This window comes from Dasypus novemcinctus, chromosome 23 (genome assembly GCF_030445035.2).
Source record: "Dasypus novemcinctus isolate mDasNov1 chromosome 23, mDasNov1.1.hap2, whole genome shotgun sequence".
Taxonomy (NCBI): Eukaryota; Metazoa; Chordata; class Mammalia; order Cingulata; family Dasypodidae; genus Dasypus; species Dasypus novemcinctus.
This window is the reverse complement of record NC_080695.1, coordinates 19,289,968-19,308,817: the sequence shown is the minus strand read 5'-3', so window position 1 is coordinate 19,308,817 and position 18,850 is coordinate 19,289,968. Positions and strand designations below refer to the sequence as shown.

The window sequence follows — 18,850 nt, the reverse complement described above, 5'->3', positions numbered from 1 at the left end:
GCTGCTGGTGGAAACAAACAGTACGACCGCTTTGGAAAAAGGTTTAGCAGTATTTTAAAACATTAAATACCTACCATATTTCCCAGATTTTCCATTTCTAGGAATTTATTCAAGGAGAAATGAAGGTACTCTTACACACAGACTTGTATACAAATGTACACAGCAGCTTTATTTGTCATAGCCCAAATGATCATCAACAGATAAAGGGGTAAGCAAACTGTTGTATGGTTTATGTTTAGCAATAAATGATTCATGCAACAATATGTATGAATTTCAAAACAATTGAGGCGTGAATGAAACCAGACACCTCCCTCATCAACCTCCATTAAAAAGAAAAGAAAAAAAAAGGATTGCATACTTTATGATTTCATTTATATCAATGACTAAGGAAAATACAAACTAATGTAAAATGACAGAAAACAGATAAATGTTGCTTGGGAACTGGGGAGGCTAGTGAATTACAAAGGGACACAAAAAACTTTTGGGAATAGTGGGTATGTTAGTTAATTGCAGTGAAGATGGTTTTATAGGTATATACATATGACAAAACTAACCTGATTTTACACTTTAAAGTTTAATATATTTCAGTTATGCAGTGATAAAAAATTAGGCTTACACTATAGAAAAGATCCTTCAAACTCAAATCCATGAATGGATAAAAGTAAACTGTATTGTGAAATTATACTCTTTATTTCCCTAATAATCAAGAAAAATAAAGGAATAAAATAATTACATGTTCTGTCATTTACAGGTTTGGTTTTGTTTTTTTTTGAGGTACTAGAGACAGGGAAGTAAACCCAGGACCTTGTACTTGGGAAGCTGGTGCTCAACCACTGAGCCACATCAACTCCCCTTGAATCGGTTTTTTTGTTTGTTTGTTTGTCATTTGTGTTTTTTTTGTTTTGTTTTTAGGAGGCACCAGAGACTGAATCCAGGACCTCCCACGTGGGAAGCAGGTTCTCAATTGCTTGAACTACATCTGTTCCCTGTCATTTATAGATGTTTAATATGATGGATGTTGTTTACAGAACAACATTCTTGTTGCACAAGACCTCTCATGCCTTACAAGTAACACTAGAAACTAACTGTTCCACAACTGCTGCTTGTGCCTTTAAGCAAACTTATGACTATTTTCCATTTTCCATATGATTCAGTTTATGGTTCCAGTCTGAAATGTTTTATTTCAGTTATATAAATACACATACTAATCAATAAATTAAAGAAATTTAAGAAAGTCAGGCACTGATGAATTAGTTTTCAGACCACAAATAACTTTTGAAAAGAATTGTATTAAATAGTATTACCTTGAATGTTGTATTGATAGTAATCAGGGTCTTCTGATTCTTCTTTTACTGTCACAGCTGCCATTTCTAGGGAAATGCCTGAAAAGCAAATGAATTATATAATTACACGTAAGGATATTCAGTTAAGATATGCAGGGAAATTTCCCCACCAAAAATGCAGAGTAATACATTTTTCAAAGACCAAAGGACAAAAGTTTTCTAGGTAGCAGAGGGTGGAGAACACCCTAACCCCAAACCATTTGTTCTTATATCTACGCTTTGTGTACTTTCTTTTATCTGTATTATACTTTAATAAAAAGGGTTTTTTTTTGGTGGGGGGGAGACTGGATCTCCCACCCTGTGCCCTGCTGTTTTTGCTGTCTGTGTCCATTCACTGTGTGATCTTCTGTGCCTATTTCTCTTTTTTTGTCTTCTCTTCTTGTTTTTCTCCTCTAGGATTCACCAGGATTTGATCCTGGGGACCTCTGATGTGGAGAGAGGTTCCCTGTCAATTGTGCCACCTCAGTTCCTGGTTTCTGCTGCGCTTCACCTTGACTCTCACCCTTATCTCTTTTTTTGTTGCATCATCATCTTGCTGTGTGACTCACTTGTGTGGGCACTGGGCTTGCCAAGTGGGTACTGGCTCACCACGCGGGCACTGGTTCACTGCACAGGCACACTTTTTCTTTTTCTTTTTTACGAGGGAGGCCCCAGGGATTGAACCCAGGTCCTCTCATATGGTAGGTGAAAGCCCTGTCACTTGAGCCACATCCGCTTCCCAAGATCCAATCTTAAAAAACAAAGAAATGATACTGCAGGGACAGATGCTAGACATTGTATATCCTGCCATAACCCACTGAATGTACTGCAGGAGGGTGTAAACTACAATCCATGTGGTGCAGCAGTGCTCCAAAATGTATTTGCCAAATGCAATGAATGTGCCACAATAATGAAAGAGGTTGTTGATGTGGGAGGAGTAGGTGGATGGGTAGGGTGAGTGGTATGTGGGAACCTCTTACATTTTTAAATGTTAACATTTTTTGTGAACTATATTATCTTTAAAAGAAAAAAAAGACAATTTAATAAAAAATAAATAAAATAGCAAAGAAAACAAAACAAAGAACCATTCCCTGGAAGCCAAAGCCTAACAGGGTTAAACAACAGACTTTCAAAAATGAGATTTTAATTTCACCACGAATGCAGTTTCTATCTTTCTCCCTTTCCCCATCAGAGGAATAGATAATATTCTCAGACAAACTTAAGAAATGAACGATAAATGGGTATATGGCACACATTTCAGACTGCTACACTCAACCACATTCATAAAAAACCTTTGGTGAATAGGTAAACTGGTGCTATGTGACTAAGAAGCTTTGTAGAGATGGTTTTCAAACTGGAGAAACACATCAAAAAGAACTAGCTTGATAGGTAGAAAAAAATATTTATCTCTGAAGCAACACGCAAAGAAAGGGGTTACTCTGGAGGATGCAATTACCAAAGGGAAACTGGTTTGCCAATAAACAATGCGGTAGAGAAGATTATTCCGAGAACCCCTGGGATTCTCTGGCTGCCACTCAGGACTTCCATATATGTTAGTAAAAGTTAATGGAAAATTACAGCAAACACAAAAGGAAGAACACCATTGGGGATCTGAACCCTTCAGGAATGAGGTTTGGGCCACTGCAAGTAGGTAAAGAGCCTTACCAGCTAAGGCCCTGGCTAAAGGCAAAGGAAACGCAATATAATGGGTACCCAACCAATGAAGATATATATTTTTGTGACTAGTTACAGAAATGCTGATAATAGTATCTATTTTCCTCCTTGCTTGTTATGAGTACATTTATGTAAAATTATGTATTTCATATGTTAATTACTCTCTTCCATTATTATTTTACAGAAGTTTTGTTGGCAGTTACTTTTACCATTTAGTCTTTACATAAGAAGATATTCAAATAGGATTGGGAGTGAATCTGAGGAGCATTTAATATAACTTATATTTGGATAGTAAATCTGTCTCTCAGAGGTAGATTACAATAACTGTTGAAACTCTGTGTCACCTCATTTTGGGAAGAGGGCAAAATATCTTCCCTTGAAGGAAGGAAAGTTACATCATGTTAGATCAGGGGTTCTGAACCAGGGATCAGTGAGCTTGAATTGCAATTAAAAAAAAACACACACAACAACATTATTCGGTGGGGACGTGTTGGTGCAGGTGTGATATATTTATTAAGCACTACATAGTATACTGTGGTCTTAGTAAGGTGTCTGGTTATCACCTGATCAGCAAAGGGGTCCGTGAAACAAAAAAGGTTGAGAGCGCCTCTGTGTTAGATGGAAATAGTTGGTTCCTTGGTACAGAAATTCAACTATGTGTAACAGAGTCTACAATGGATACTGAGTAGCCAAAGAATAGCCTGTGCCCACCTGCCATTAAGCTGTTGTTTCTCAGCTCCAAACCCACTCTTAAATTCTGCTTTGTGATGCTGAAGCTTGAACTTTGCAAACCACTACGCACTTTCAGCCATGAGAGAATAGGTATTACAGGGAGACTATAAGGTTGTAAGAGAAGAAAGGGATGTGTGCTTTCCTTTGGGTTTCTGTCTACTTCACATTCTAGTCAAGATCACTCCTGGGTATACTCCTTCAACCCAGCAAGAGCAGGCCCTTCCCAATGGCAACAGCTGAAATCAGTTTGGATTTTTCCAACAATATCAGAACCATTCTCAACATGCCCATTCAGACACCAGCGTCTGCCAAAAAAAAATTCCTCCTCAGAAGTCAGTATTAAAACTTTTAGAGGTGGCAGCCACTTCCTAGAGTTATTACTTACATGAAGCAGACTTGGCCCAGTGGTTAGGGCGTCCGCCTACCACATGGGAGGTCCACGGTTCAAACCCCGGGCCTCCTTGACCCGTGTGCAGCTGGCCCATGAGCAGTGCTGATGCGTGCAAGAAGTACCGTGCCATGCAGGGGTGCCCCCGTGTAAGGGAGCCCCACGTGCAAGGAGGGCGCCCCATAAAGAGAGTCGCCCAGCGCGAAAGAAAGCGCAGCCTGCCCAGGACACAACAAGATGACACAACAAAAAGAAACACAGATTCCCATGCTGCTGACAACAACAGAAGTGGACAAAGACGACGAATCAGACACAGAGAACAGTCAACCCGGGTGGGGGGAGGAAGGGGAGAGAAATAAATAAATGATACTTTAGTATTCTCTTTTTGGTTACAAAGTTAGTAACTTTGTACCTATTTAATCTTTATATTAAATTTTCTCTGTTCAAATAACTGGTACAGTTTCTGTCTTCTGAACTGGTCCCTGGCAGTTATGCCCAAGAATTGTTAAACAAACAAAAATTCTTGAAGGTATGTGCAGGATAAATAAGGAATATAAAGATACAAAGTGCAAAGTAGTTAAAGAAAAAAATCCTAATATAATGGTGGTACATATTATTATAATACATAAAGAAGGTTAAAGAATTCAATAAAATACATAATTTTTCTCACTTCAGCATGTTTATTTTGGGATGCAAACTGTGCAGACGATAAATAAGTGAGTATAAGAAAAAATTTTAATGATTTCAACAAAACTAAAAACTAAACAGAAAACAAATTTCCTGTGGCATGAAATAGTTAAAAAGAAAACTTTCTATAAAACAATGAACACTGTAATAGATTCAAATACCCTTTCCCAAAAAACAAGGACAATTCAACATTAACTTTTTTGTGGTCTTACAGAAAACCAACTAATAACATATTATAATGTACATAAGAATTCTTTGCTAACACATAGAAGTACAAACATAAGTTAACACAGCCTTTCCCAGACAATTCATTCCAAATGCCATTAGGGGGACCGACCAAAGAAGATGGCTGTGCAGGGGAAGGACTAGGGTCTAGAGCAGGGCGATAAAATATGTTTTGGTAATGGAAAGTGGTGACAGTAGCACAACACTGGAAATGTAATTAATGACGCTGAATTATACATTTAAAATAGCAAATTTTATGGTATGTTACCACAAAAAATTTTCAAATTTTAATATATATATAAAACCTTCTAAATTAAGGGAAGAGCTTCCTTAATTTCATAATTGATTTTAAAAGCATCATACATACCAGAATCTTCCGTGGGTTCAGTTTTCACTTTGATGGGGCCACAACTGAAAAGAGAAGGAAGCTCTGATCAAGCTATGCAATAGTGAGAGCCACAAACACAATATTCAAATGCACTGGATCTGAACCTAATAAAATTACCCACCTGACCAAGCCGAATGTAAAACTGACACAACTTTAACGCTTATATATTTATTTCTTACCTAAATCTGAGCTGTCAACTAAATTTCTTATTTTACTTACAAAAAAAAAGTAACAAAACAAATTCCACTTTACTATAAGGCCTTCCTTCCCTACTCAGTGTGGTCATCAGACCAACACTGGATACACCTAGGAATTTTTCTTAAAATGCAGATTCCCAGGACTTACCTCAGAGCTATGGAATCAGAAACTGCATTTACATGAGATTCTCCCATTGATTCAACTACATATTAAACTTTGAGATGAGAGACATAAGGTCTTTTAATATTCTAGTATCTTAATCTAAAAGAATTAAACTTTGTCAAAGAAGAAGTTACTTAGCACTAATGAAATTATGTTTTACCTTCCACGTGGAGACAGTATTGACCTTTCACCATCTGTTACCGTCACACGACCACCTATATATCAAAAGGGGGGAAAAAGAGGTTTAGGTTTTCCCAACACTTTCATATATGACTAATATTTTCAAAGGCTTTAAATATAGAATGAAATGGGGTGGCCAGAAGTGCGGAATGTTTCCCAGCTCTGGGCCATGGCAGAATAAATATTGGGTTAGTTAAAAAAATGTATTTTGCTCTTCCCTACAGGGAAGATAAACAGGGATGACAATCATCTAGCAGCTTTCCATACTCCTACCACAAGAACGTTCTCTTTAATTAAAGACTTATTTTCTACAGTGAGATGGAATACAGGAATATAATTTTTAATAAGGTAGAGTAAGATTATGCTGACATATAAATGTTACAGATGGTATAGCAGTTGGGTATTATTTATGAATTCCAAAAATAGATATTGGATTATGTTTGTGAATTGGGCATATTAGATTGTATTGGATTCAGAGGTAGCACTTTTGCTTAATTAAATTATGATTAAGGCATTGATTGGGCCATGTCAGTAGGACATGGTTGCGCCAAGGGGGCAGGGACTCACAGAAAATTACACGGCAAGGGAGTTAGTTGGCGTTTTGATCCTGGAGTCGGGAAGTAAATACACAGAGAAGCAGGTACGTGGAAAGAGAGAAGATAACACAGAGAAGCAGATACATGGAAAGAGGAAAGAGAGAAGGCTCCATTAGACACAGCAGAGGCCCCAGGAAGAGAGAGGAACCATTCACCTGGTAGTTCACAGCTGGCCTTGTGGTGAGAGCAGAGTGGCTGAGCCTGGAAAGATTCCAGCCCCGGGGAGAGACAAAGCCTAGAAAGCCTGATAGTCTACAGCTGACCTTGTAGAGAGAACAGAGCAGCTGAGCCCAGAGAGAAAACAAGCCCCGGGAGAGAGACAATACTTATTCCAGCCTACAGATGACTTTGGAAGAAGCTAGGACCATGGAGCCTTAACAGGAAGAGGAAGGCTGAGCGTCAGCAGCCATCTTGCTTCAACATGTGGCAATAGACTTTGGCAAGGGAAGTAACTTACACTTTATGGCCTGGTAAATGTAAGCTTCTCCCCCAAATAAATACCCTACATAAAAGCCAACAGATTTCTGGTATTTTGTATCAGCAACCCTTTGGCTTGACTAATACAGATAACTATTAAAAGTTTATCTGGCTAGAAAAAAATGGGATGACATAATAGATTTGGGGTTCCTTCTAGAGGCAATGGACATGTCCTAGAATTAGATAATGGTAATAGCCAAACAACTTGTGAATAAACTAAAAAACACTGAATTATATAATTTAAAATGGTGAATTTTATGTTAAGTGGTATATACTTTAATTTTAAAAATTACAAAGAAAAAAAAACCTGGCCAAAATAAATGTTGGTGAGGATGGAGAATCACTGTACAATCAAACAGTTTTGGGAAATAGAGGTGGCTCAAGTGACTGAACTCCTGCCTATCACATGGGAGGTCCTGGGTTCAGTTTCCCGTGCCTCCTAAAGAAGACAAGCAAGCCAGGAGGATGCTGATGCAACGGGCTGGCGCAGCAAGCTGACACAAGATGATGCAACAAGAGACACAAGGAGGAAAACATAATGAGAGACAGAACAAAGCAGGGAGTGGAGTGGTTCAAGCAATTAGGCATCTTCCCTCCCACATGGGAGGTCCCAGGTTTGGTTTCTGAAGCCTCCTAAAAAAGAAGACGAGCACATAACGAACAGACACAGCAAATGCAAACAACAAGGCAGTGGGGAGAAATAAATAAAATACATCTTAAAAGAAAAAAAAAGTTTGGAAGTTACTTAAATTTAGACATACTGTCCTATAGTCTAGCCATTTCAATTTTAGGCCTTTATCCAAGAAAACCAAAAATACATGTTTAGGAAAGCACTGCAGTCTCATATTCATAGTAGCTTTCACTATAAAACAACCAAGATTTTCACCAACAGATGAATGCATAAATAAATCATGGTACATTTATACAATGGAAGAATATTCAAGAAGCAAAAAAGAATGAACTAGGGATACTTGCAACATGGATAAATCTCAAAATAAGCCAGATACCTCCCCCCAATAAAAACAGTATATACTGTATGACTTTATTCATATAACAATCTAGAAAATGCCCCCAAAATCTAATGATAGCTAAAAGAGGACAGGAATACGGTGGGAGTGGAGAGGAGGAGGAAAGGATTAGAAAGAGCAGGAAGCTTTTGGGGGTGGTGAATGTGCTCATTATCTTGACTACAGTGATAGTTTCACAATGTATACCTGTGTCAGAACCTATCATATTTTCCACTTTAAATATGTACAGTTTGTTGTATTGTCAGTTAGACCTCGGCAAAGCTGTTAAAAATTTTAAAATAACAAAGACTAGAAAATATACCATTATAACCACTTCTTTGCAGAGTTAGTATGGCATAAAGGCTGAGTTATACAAACCCTATTACTTATCCACTTGGACAACTCACTAAAATTTAAGAGAACTGTTCTTTAACAAATTGGCCTCTAAGTTTCAAAGCAAGTTTCTAGAATAAAAGACTTGATAAAACATAAAAGGCAGACTAGACTAACTTAGAATATGTCAGGAAAAAAAATACTCATTAAAAAAAATCTGGGGAAACGGACTTGGCCCAGTGGTTAGGGCATCCGTCTACCACATGGGAGGTCCGCGGTTCAAACCCCGGGCCTCCTTGACCCGTGTGGAGCTGGCCCATGCAGCAGTGCTGATGCGTGCAAGGAGTGCCGAGCCACAAAGGGGTGTCCCCCGCGTAGGGGAACCCCACGCGCAAGGAGTGCACCCATAAGGAGAGCCGCCCAGCACCAAGGAGGGAGCAGCCTGCCCAGGAATGGCGCCGCCCACACTTCCCGTGCCGCTGATGACAACAGAAGCGGACAAAGAAACAAGACGCAGCAAAAAAGACACAGAAAACAGACAACTGGGGGAGGGGAGGGGAATTAAATAAATAAATAAATAAATCTTTTTTTTTTAAAAAATCTGAATTTTCATATAAACATCAAAAATAAATCTTCATGTGCTCAATCTCATAAGGACATCTACAAAAAATCCAAAGCTAATGTCACACATAATGGTAAAGACTGAATGCTTTCCTCCTGACACTGAGAACAAGGTAATGTCTGCTATTGTCACTTCAATATTTATTTTGTTGGATGTTCTAGCTGAAGCCAACGAGAAATAAAAGCCATTCAGATTGGAAAGGAATAAGAAAATTGTCTTTATTCACATATGACATGATCCCCTATGTAAAAAGTCGAGAAATAAACATTTATAGTCAGAGGTGATTTTCAACAAAGGTGTCAAGGTAATTCAATTGGGAAAGGACAGTCTTTTTATTAACAAATTGTAGTGAACAATCGAATATCCACATGCATAATGATTCAGACCCTTACTCTCACATCATACCAAAAAATTAACTCAAAATTGGACCCAAGTGTAAGAGAACTAAAATTATAAAACTTGAAGAAGATAACATAAGAGTAAATCTTGGGTTGGACAATGGTTTCTTAGATATGCTGTCAAAAGCACAAGTGATAAAAGAAATAATTAATTGTACTTCAACAAATCAAAAAATTTTGTTCTTCCAAGGACACTATCAAGGAAGTGAAGACAACTCACAAAATTAGAGAAAATAGTTACAAATCATATAGCTGATAAAGGATTCATATCCAGAATACAACTCAACATTAAAAAGACCAACCCAATTTTCAAAAATGGGGAAAGGATCTGAAAAGACATTTTTCCAAAGAAAATAACCAAATGACCAATAGGAACTTGAAAAGATGTTCAACATTATTAGTAATTAAGGAAATGCAAATCAAAACCACTAAGATACCACTTCACATCCACCAGTACAGCTAAAAGAAAATCACAAGGATAAACAAAGATGTGGAGAAACCAGAACCTTATACAATGCTGGTGGAACTGTAAAATGGTGCATTCACTTTAGAAAAGTCTGGCAGGTCCACAAAAAGTTAAAACACACATAGTTACCACTTGACACAGCAATTCCACTCTCAGGTATCCAACTCATGAGAAATAAGAACATATTACACAAAAATTTGTCCATGAAAGTTCGTAGCTCATGTTCAACATAGTAATGGTCATTTTACATAATACAAGCAACCCAAATATCCATCAACTGATGACTGGATAACAAAACATGGTATATCCACAAAATGGATGTTATTCAGCAATAAAAAGGAATGAAGTATGCTACAATCCAGACGAACCTCAAAAACATGCTAAGCAAAAGAAGCCAGATACAAAAGATCAATATTGCATCACCCCATTTGGATGAATGTTCAGAAAAGATAAATCTATAAAAGCATAAAGTAAGGTAGTGGTTGCCTATGTCTTGGAGGGGGGGAGGGGGGAGAGGATGACTGCTAATGGGTAGAAGGTTTGTTTTGGGGAAAATGAGTATGTCCTGAAATTAGATTATGATAATGACTGCACAACTTGGTAAATATAGTAAAATCACTGAATTATGTACTTTAAATGAGTAAACTTCATATTATATAAATTGCATCACAAAAAAGTTGTTAAAAAATAAAGAATCAATCACAAGTACTGGGCAGGATTTGGAGGACCTGGAATCCTTACACACACACCACTGTTGGGAACATTAAATGGTATACCTCTTTGGAAAACAGTTTGACAGTTTCTTAAAAGTTAAAACATAAATTTACCCTATGACCCAGTAATTCCAACCTAGATATACATCCAAGAGAAACGAAGGCATATGTCTAGAAAAAAGTTTGTACATGTATGTTCATAGAAGCATTATTCAAAAAAGCCAAAAAGTGGAAAAAATCTAATTGTCCACCAACTGGTAAATGAATAAATAAAAGATGGTATAATCATATAATGGAATACTTACTCTTCAGCAATGTAAAGATATGAACTATTGATACACCCAAACGATCTGGATGAACATCAAAGAATGTGTGCAGAGTGAAAAAAGCTCATTTGAAAAGGATATATACTGTATATTCCATTTATGTAATATTCGTGAAATGACAGAGACGGGAGGATGAAAATGTTCTAAAAGGTGATTGCAATGATGATTGTTAAACTGTAAATTTACTTAAAAAATCACTGAATTGTATACTTAAAACAGGTAATTTCATGGTATGTCAATTATACCTCAATAAAGGTGTTAAAAATATACTCTTTTCCTCATGGTAAGAAAAAAGCAAAGTTTATTTAACAAAAAGCAAAATATGTGTGTGTTTTTGCCCTTTCATCCATAACCTTTCAAGATTAGTTTAGAAGTTGCCAATGATTCCTTCAAAAGTCTCACAAACTTGGCTCCAAAGGGTACCACTCTTCCGAATTTCATTTCTTCCCCTTCAAGTGGAGTGGGGATAGACTTCCCAAAAGAATCAACATGTTGAGACTTACTAATTCTTCAAGGACTCATATTAATCCTCTCCTCGTGAGGATTTCTAACCAAGAGCAAATCCTCCTTCCAATAAACTTCCACAGTACTTTTCTGTATATAATGCATTCTTACTTGCTATGCTTGCTCTTCTTGTGATCATTATATAGACTTTTCTTATCTCTTCCAATAGACGATCAGCACTCAAAAGAGTTAATGCTTATACATAGTTATGTACCTCCCCATCCTACCCAATCCTATATTTAATAATGTCTTGCCTATGATTGGTTTCCAGTAAACAGGTAAATTAAATCATACCCAGAATTTTGGGAAACAAGAGCCTGGGAGAAGCCCACAGCCAGACTGTAAACACAAAACCTTGAGAACATCACAGAGCAAGCCCCAGAGCTGGAAACAAAAAGCCAAGTCTCTATTTTTCCAAACCTTTCATTGGCTTATAGAAACATCACATATTCCATCCCAAAATATATTACATTATTTTAAAAGAGAAATCAACTGTATTACAATCTGAAAAAAGTTTTCAGTACCAGCTACCTATCAAATAAAACAATCACTTACCTAGGTGCTTCTTTGGCTCTAGGAAAGGTCTGCATTAAAACAAAGCAAAAACTGTATATGAATACAGAAAACAAAATTATTGTAAAGTATAAATTTAAATGACTGCTAAATTTAATCAAGAATTTTAAAAATATGTTAAGATAAGCTAACTAGTCAGCTTTAAATAAGCAAACTGATTGTGGGTGGGAAGGGAGAAAGCACTTCACCTCTTAATGATAAATGAAATCCCTGCTTTGTTCTCCAAAATCCATTTCAGGGTTGCAAGATCATAATTCTCAGGGTGTTTAAAGGCAACTCCTTCAGGAAGCCCCTGAACTACCACAGCCGACTGGTCTCTTAACATCTTCTCATATGGAACAGGTACCACTGTTGATTTGCCTAAAGCTTTTCCTAGGTTGGAGGAGGAAGTAGGAGGGGAGGTGGAAAGAGGATATACTTTATTAAATGGTAGTAAAATTTAAAAACTAAATCATTAGTTTATCATATCTTTAATAAATGGCATTCATGCCTTTTTCTAATATCTGACTTGAAAACCACTTTGAAATACTACAGGGGCCTATTCCCATGTTAGCAGAAGTTCTAATTCATAAACCGAACCAAAGGGCCAATATTAAAGTCTAAAATATTTCCCTTTAAAAACCTACATAAAAGGAAAAGTGGTTATCTCTCAGCATTCTTTTCCTTTAAGATGGTCCCAGCCTGGAATAATCACAATCCTATCACACAGAATTCTGCCTCAGAACAGGAAGCCTGACAAATTCAACTATCACCATAAAATACCAGGCAACTTTTGGGTAATATTCTCATTGGAAACTTGTTAAGTAAATTAACTTATATTCACAAATGGGTATATCATCCTGTCTCTCTGTGCATCAAGTAGTAAGCCTCATAAATGCTAGAAATCCCATTATCCAGAGTTGAATTTTGCCTATAAGCCTGACAGTATCATTGATATCCTCCCCTTCTGACTGTTTTCTTAAATGAAGTTTGTTGTACCATGTCACTGGATTAACAAAAAGTGGTTTTAAAAGGAATCAAAGAGATTGGCACACATATCAAAAATAAAAAGCTCTAATAGCTGTATTTGCTTCTGGGTTTCACCAAAATGGAAATGGAAAATAAGGTTTATCCTAATGTTAACCCAATATTTAGGAATTAACCCATTCAACTTGTAAAAATGTTGTATGACTGTTTAAACCAAGTGAAATTGATTACTGTTTAGAGAATTCAACTATATAACATATCATTTAGATAATTAAATTGTAGAACATTACCATAGCAAAAGCAGAAATAGTCCTCAACTGTTTTTCTCAGTGTCTCGATTTCCACAGCATCTACACTCATCCGATTTGTTTGGGTTGTAGATTTCATTTTATGCATCTCTGCAGCCTTTTCTTCTTCTTCAACACCTGAAAATCCGTTAATAATGTAAAAGGCCCATACCCAGTATCTTACTATTTGGTAACTATAAGACTATTTTTTCCTGTACTCCTAACTTATATTATTTGCTATAAAAAGAGAAGGGATAAATGGGGTGAAAGATTTTTAAATAAAAACCTAAAAGGCAGAAATGAGCTAAATGGAAATAATAGGAGGGTGATCATCTCTGATATTACGTACAACTATAAGTAAAAATACTACAAAGTACAAGTTAGCAACTAGTAATGTTTTTTTTTTCTTCAAAGATATCCTCTGAGTAATTTATCAGCTACAAATTTAAATGCAGGATAAGTGTCACCAAACACACAAAAAATGGAGGCTTGTACAGTCCAATATAATTGCCATGAGACACGCAGTCACTGAACATTTGAAATGTGGTCAGTCCAAATTAAGATGTGTTGTAAGTGTACAAATACTCACTGAACATGCTAGATTTTGAAAACTCAGTGCAAAAAAAAAAGTATGCAAATACCTCAATTTTTATGATTACATATTAAATGTTTTATATATATGGATTTAAAATATTATTACTAAAATGAATTTTAGCTGTTTACTTTTTCCCAATGTCACGACAAGAAAAGGGACTATAATTCTCCTTAAGAATTCCCAAAACTTATAAACCCATAGATTAGGTTTCAGAAGACTACTATTGCTCTTTATCTGTAAAATAATTTATAGGAATAAATAATAGGTACTCGAAGAATTATATCCAAAGACCACTGCTCATGGTATCAAAGTACTGGTAAGGAAGTGAAAATATGAATACCAATAGGCAAGCATTCCAATGCTAGCAATTCTAACCACTGGGGAGAGACACAACAAGGCAGCATTGGGAAAGGGAAGGCAAACACAGCTGACAGGGGGATTATAGTAGTCAAGGTATAGATGGCACCTAATGTTCACAGAAACTAAACAATATTATTAGTATAAACTTGAATATACCAATATAGCCAAGGCCTTAAAATTTCTCAAAATTATAAGAAATACTGATAAAAATTTAAAAATAGATTGTTACCATAAAGCTGTAAATGGGAGGGGAGAAGAATTAAAAATACAATTGGAAATTGAAAGTTATAAATTCAAAGAAGTATTTTTTGATCATTTTATCAATTTATCATAAATGCATCTAATTTAATAATGAAATTTAATGCTAGATCTTAGATACATATATTTTACATTCTAATGGACACTGCTACCTTTTTGTTCCCTTTCCATATTTAAAAATGCTATTTCATTAGGGTAATACTTAGTATAAAACCTATAGACATGTTAGGTTAAACACAGATTGAAAAACTATCATACAATGAAAAGTCATACGTATTAACAACCTACAGACGTAAATTTCTCCATTTCATTTGTTCTGAAGTCAAAAAAGCGTACCAATGCTCCCACTTGAAGATCACAACACGCACTGAAGACTAACAATTCTTCTCTGAGGGGCTGTGGGAGCACTGTTTAACTTTGTATGATGCTGGAACAAACTTATTTCCACAGAGAAAAACTTGTTTTCAACACACTGAATACCAAGAAGATATCTGAATAAGAACTTTTAATCAATCCTAAATTTCTCTCCCTTCTATCTAAAGTGCTCCAACCAGTCCAGAGTACTGTTAAGCAAGGGGCACAGCACCGCGGCATTTACCATCTTCCTTAAATGCTTCAATATATACCCATATATATTACCATTTCAGTGGGTCATTTTGAGCATTCTGAAATGTCTCCATGGATATTTCAGAAAATCTTTTGTAGTAAAAATCTCACTTTGCCTTAGAAAAAAATACATATCATAAATATGTACGTTTCAAATTTATGAAATACAAAAGATAAAAATACAGTGCTTACAGTATTTTACAAAATCTTTCTGAAAATCCTTCCTGGTATTGACAAAAGCACGTCCTCTCTCAGTTCCAACAACAAACACGTCTGTTTCATACACGGCAATGCAGGCCACTTCTGCCTTGGACTTGGCCAGTTCTTTACACTAAAATACAAATAGAAAACATGTTATACACAGATGTTTAAAAGCATCATTTCTGCAGGATAATAAATCTAACAGTTAACCAGTTTTAATACATAATCTAGAATCCAAGTAAAGTCCCTAGTTTCTGGCCTTGCTTGAGTTATCATATATAGAATGGCATCCCTATTTTTTTTTTTAAAGTACTCCTCTTTCTAAATAGTTTTTGCCTCTGATTTTAAACAAAATACAGAATTTATAAGGAAAAAAGGCGGAAATCTTTTGTAATTCATTTAGGTCAAATTCCCCAAGAAACAGATACCATGAATTGCATGCCGGCCTTCTGGGGAATATTCTTTGAGGTATGGGGGCAGCAGGACTAAGCAGGGGCAAGCTGAATTCTGATGAAACTGCATCAGAAGAGCCTAGAGTTAGGAGAGCCCTTCCCAGGGAAGGAGTGAGACCTTGGGCAAGTTGATTCTAACACTACCAGAAGCTGAAGAATGAGTACATCTGTCCTGAGAGGGAGATCTGAAACCAACACCACAACATCCACCACATACTTCACTTCCAGAAGTATTTCCATGTGAATCACATTACTTAAAAGTATACTATTTACTCTGAATTCACTACATATAATCCAATGAGATTAAATAATCTTCAAAAAAATAAATTGATATTTTATGGATGTATAAACATTACTGAAAATGTTAGCTATTAGAATTATGCCTCCTGAAAGTAACATTGCAATAATAATCTGGGAACAAATATTTGTGTACATCTCAAATTATGTTCTCAGAAGGGGGTCAGAGACATGAAAAAAGTTAAAAAGTAGAAATTCGTTCAGGGTCCTTAAAATCTGTAAACTGCTTTCTAGGCAAGTTCTAATCAGGTTATACTCCCATCTGTACTATATGAAGAGCTAACTCTCAACATTCTAACATTTTTCTCTCTTAAAACATTTTAAAAGGTATCCTAATATCATAGTCAATATTCCACTAGGTGGTATTAAATTTAGAGTGTATTATACATTAGATCATTGTCTATAAAAAATACAATATCCTTTGCCTACTTTTCTACTGTACTTCCCACACTGATCCATAAAAGCACTCTAATGACTACAGAAAAGCTATTTATAGATTTAGATACATAATCATATATATTTTGTTCTGGCTTTTTAATTTATCTTACTATAACTTTTCTCAAATTTAACTTGGTGTATAAGTTAAGGCTATATGCTGTATCTTTTTTTCCCCCAAATACTCTTATTTTTCTCAGTATCACTTCTTGAAATGCTTAGCTTTCTGTTTTTGATTTGTACAATAACCACTCTAATTTCTTAAATGGAAAAATACTTTTGGATAGTGTTATTTTAGAAAATCATCTTAAATAATTTTATACCTACTGAGATGATAATCAGAAACCCTCAACTATAAACCAAAAAAGAGAACCTCTGACCTAGAAATGAGCCAACAATTTTCCCCAGCATGAAGATTAATGGCATGCTATTATTTTTTACATTATGCTCAGATCCTATGTACTGTGGCTGCTCACCTGCAAGGAACTATTATTTACTTACCTTGTGATAAATGAGGATGCATTCTTGCTGTATTATTCCATACACCTAGTTGGACAACCCTGTTACCAAAGGCAGTATTTATTAAACAAGGCAAGATTCATATATTGTTCAAGGATTTGCTCAAAGAAATCTATGAGCCAAAGGAAGGATGAAACTATCCTTGGTTTCTTTGGCACTCTGACAAGCGCATCAAGAGCTCCATTTTACAGACTTATAATTACTTTTGCAATATACAACCAGGAACATAAGAAGAGATACTATTATTCCTGCTTGTGAAGAGGAAATAAATGCTGAGAATAACTGAAATGACTTTGCCAATGATGAGAGAAAGCAGTAGACATTCTAAAGAATAGATTGACCCAAGTTTTATGAAATGCAGTGATACCCCATGTAAAGAGAATTAAGACATAACTACTAACCATTTTTACAAATTCTTGGATGACTGGGGGAAGATGGCAGAGCTAAATGCTCTCACAAAACAATGGAGAAAGAACCAAAAGCTGTCTGAGGGACCTGCTTTGGGGGTCAGCAGACCAGGACAGTGCTACACAACTCCCAGAAGGGTAAGGGATAGAGAGACAAAGAAGCAGAAACCACAAACATGAGTTATCAAGTGCCTGTGGTGGCTGGGAAGCCCCCGTACCCCACCCTTAAGATATTAAGCTGGGGTAAAACTCCTGGTTCACTGCAGCCAACTGTCGACTGAGAGGGAAACAGACATCTTCATCCCTGTTAGCTGTTTCAAAGGCAAAGGGAGGGAAAGCCCACATGCTTTTCTTTAGCGAATTCGGCCAGCAAAGCCAGCATTTAATCTCTGACTTAGAGATTCAACACAGAACACAGAAAACTGAGACTGAAACACCTTCATGGAAAGGTGCACGGACTAGCACCATCTGCTGGCCAGTCTGGAAACTACATGGACAAAACTGCCCTCTGTATCCAACCCCTGGGAGAAAATATATGCCCCACTAGTGAGTCCCTCGTCCGATTTTGAAAATTTAAGCTGGGTAATTTAAAGACTGAGAATAAGTTGAACCAAAAATCAAATAGGAGTTATTAAAACAAAAAGGCAAGAGAAAAATTAGCTAGCAGAGTAAATTCACCAACATATTCAGATGCCTAGACATCAGCAAAAAATTACAAGCCATACTTGTAAAAAGGAAGAGATGACCCAGCTAGAACAACAAACAAAATATCCTGAAGAGATACAAGATTTAATACAATTAGTGATAATCGCACAACTCTCCTAAATCACTTCAAAAAATTTAAAGAAAACATGACTAAAGAAATAAGGGGGGAAGCAGACATGGCTCAACTAATAGAGCATCTGCTTACCATACCGGAGAGTCAGGGTTCGATACCCAGGGCCTCCTGACCCATGTGGTAAGCTGGCCCACGCACAGTGTTGCTGCACTCAAGGAGTGCCGTGCCCCTCAGGGGTGCCCCATGCGCAAGGAGTGCGCCCTGAAAGGAGAGCCGGCCAGCGTGAAAAAAAGCACAGCCTGCCCAGGAGTGGCGCTGCACACACAGACAGCTGATACAGCAAGATGACACAACAAAAAAAGAAACGCTGTTTCGTGGTGCCACCAAGGGTGCATGCAGACGCAGAACACACAGTGAGTGGACAGAGAGAGCAGACAACGGGGCGGGGGGGGGGTAATAAATAAATCTTTAAAAAGTAAAAGAAATAAGGGATATTAAGAGGACACTGGGGTACAGTTCGGTGAACCTGAGACAATGGCAGAACAGACGTCCAAGTTGGTGCTGTTTCTATGTCTGGGTAACATCTGTCGATCACCCATTGCAGAAGCAGTTTTCAGAAAACTTGTAACTTACCAAAATATTTCAGATAATTGGAGGATAGACAGTGCTACAATATCCACATGAGATAGGAAACCCTCCTGATTATCAACAGCAAAAC

At 36.7% G+C, this 18,850-nt stretch overlaps 1 protein-coding gene across 11 annotated transcripts in view; it reads right to left on the bottom strand.

Moving 5' to 3' along the window:
* Positions 1–18,850, bottom strand: part of GTF2I (general transcription factor IIi) — a 111,451-nt gene that overhangs the window by 59,388 nt on the left and 33,213 nt on the right. For all 11 annotated transcript variants that reach the window (XM_004455642.5, XM_004455644.5, XM_058285954.2 and 8 more), the window contains exons 3-9: positions 15,236–15,374; positions 13,228–13,362; positions 12,160–12,343; positions 11,954–11,982; positions 5,937–5,991; positions 5,396–5,439; positions 1,305–1,382 (exon numbers count right to left, since the gene is read on the bottom strand). In XM_004455642.5, the coding sequence (XP_004455699.2) occupies positions 1,305–1,382; positions 5,396–5,439; positions 5,937–5,991; positions 11,954–11,982; positions 12,160–12,343; positions 13,228–13,362; positions 15,236–15,374 (664 nt within the window). The remainder of the gene's footprint in view (positions 1–1,304; positions 1,383–5,395; positions 5,440–5,936; positions 5,992–11,953; positions 11,983–12,159; positions 12,344–13,227; positions 13,363–15,235; positions 15,375–18,850) is intronic.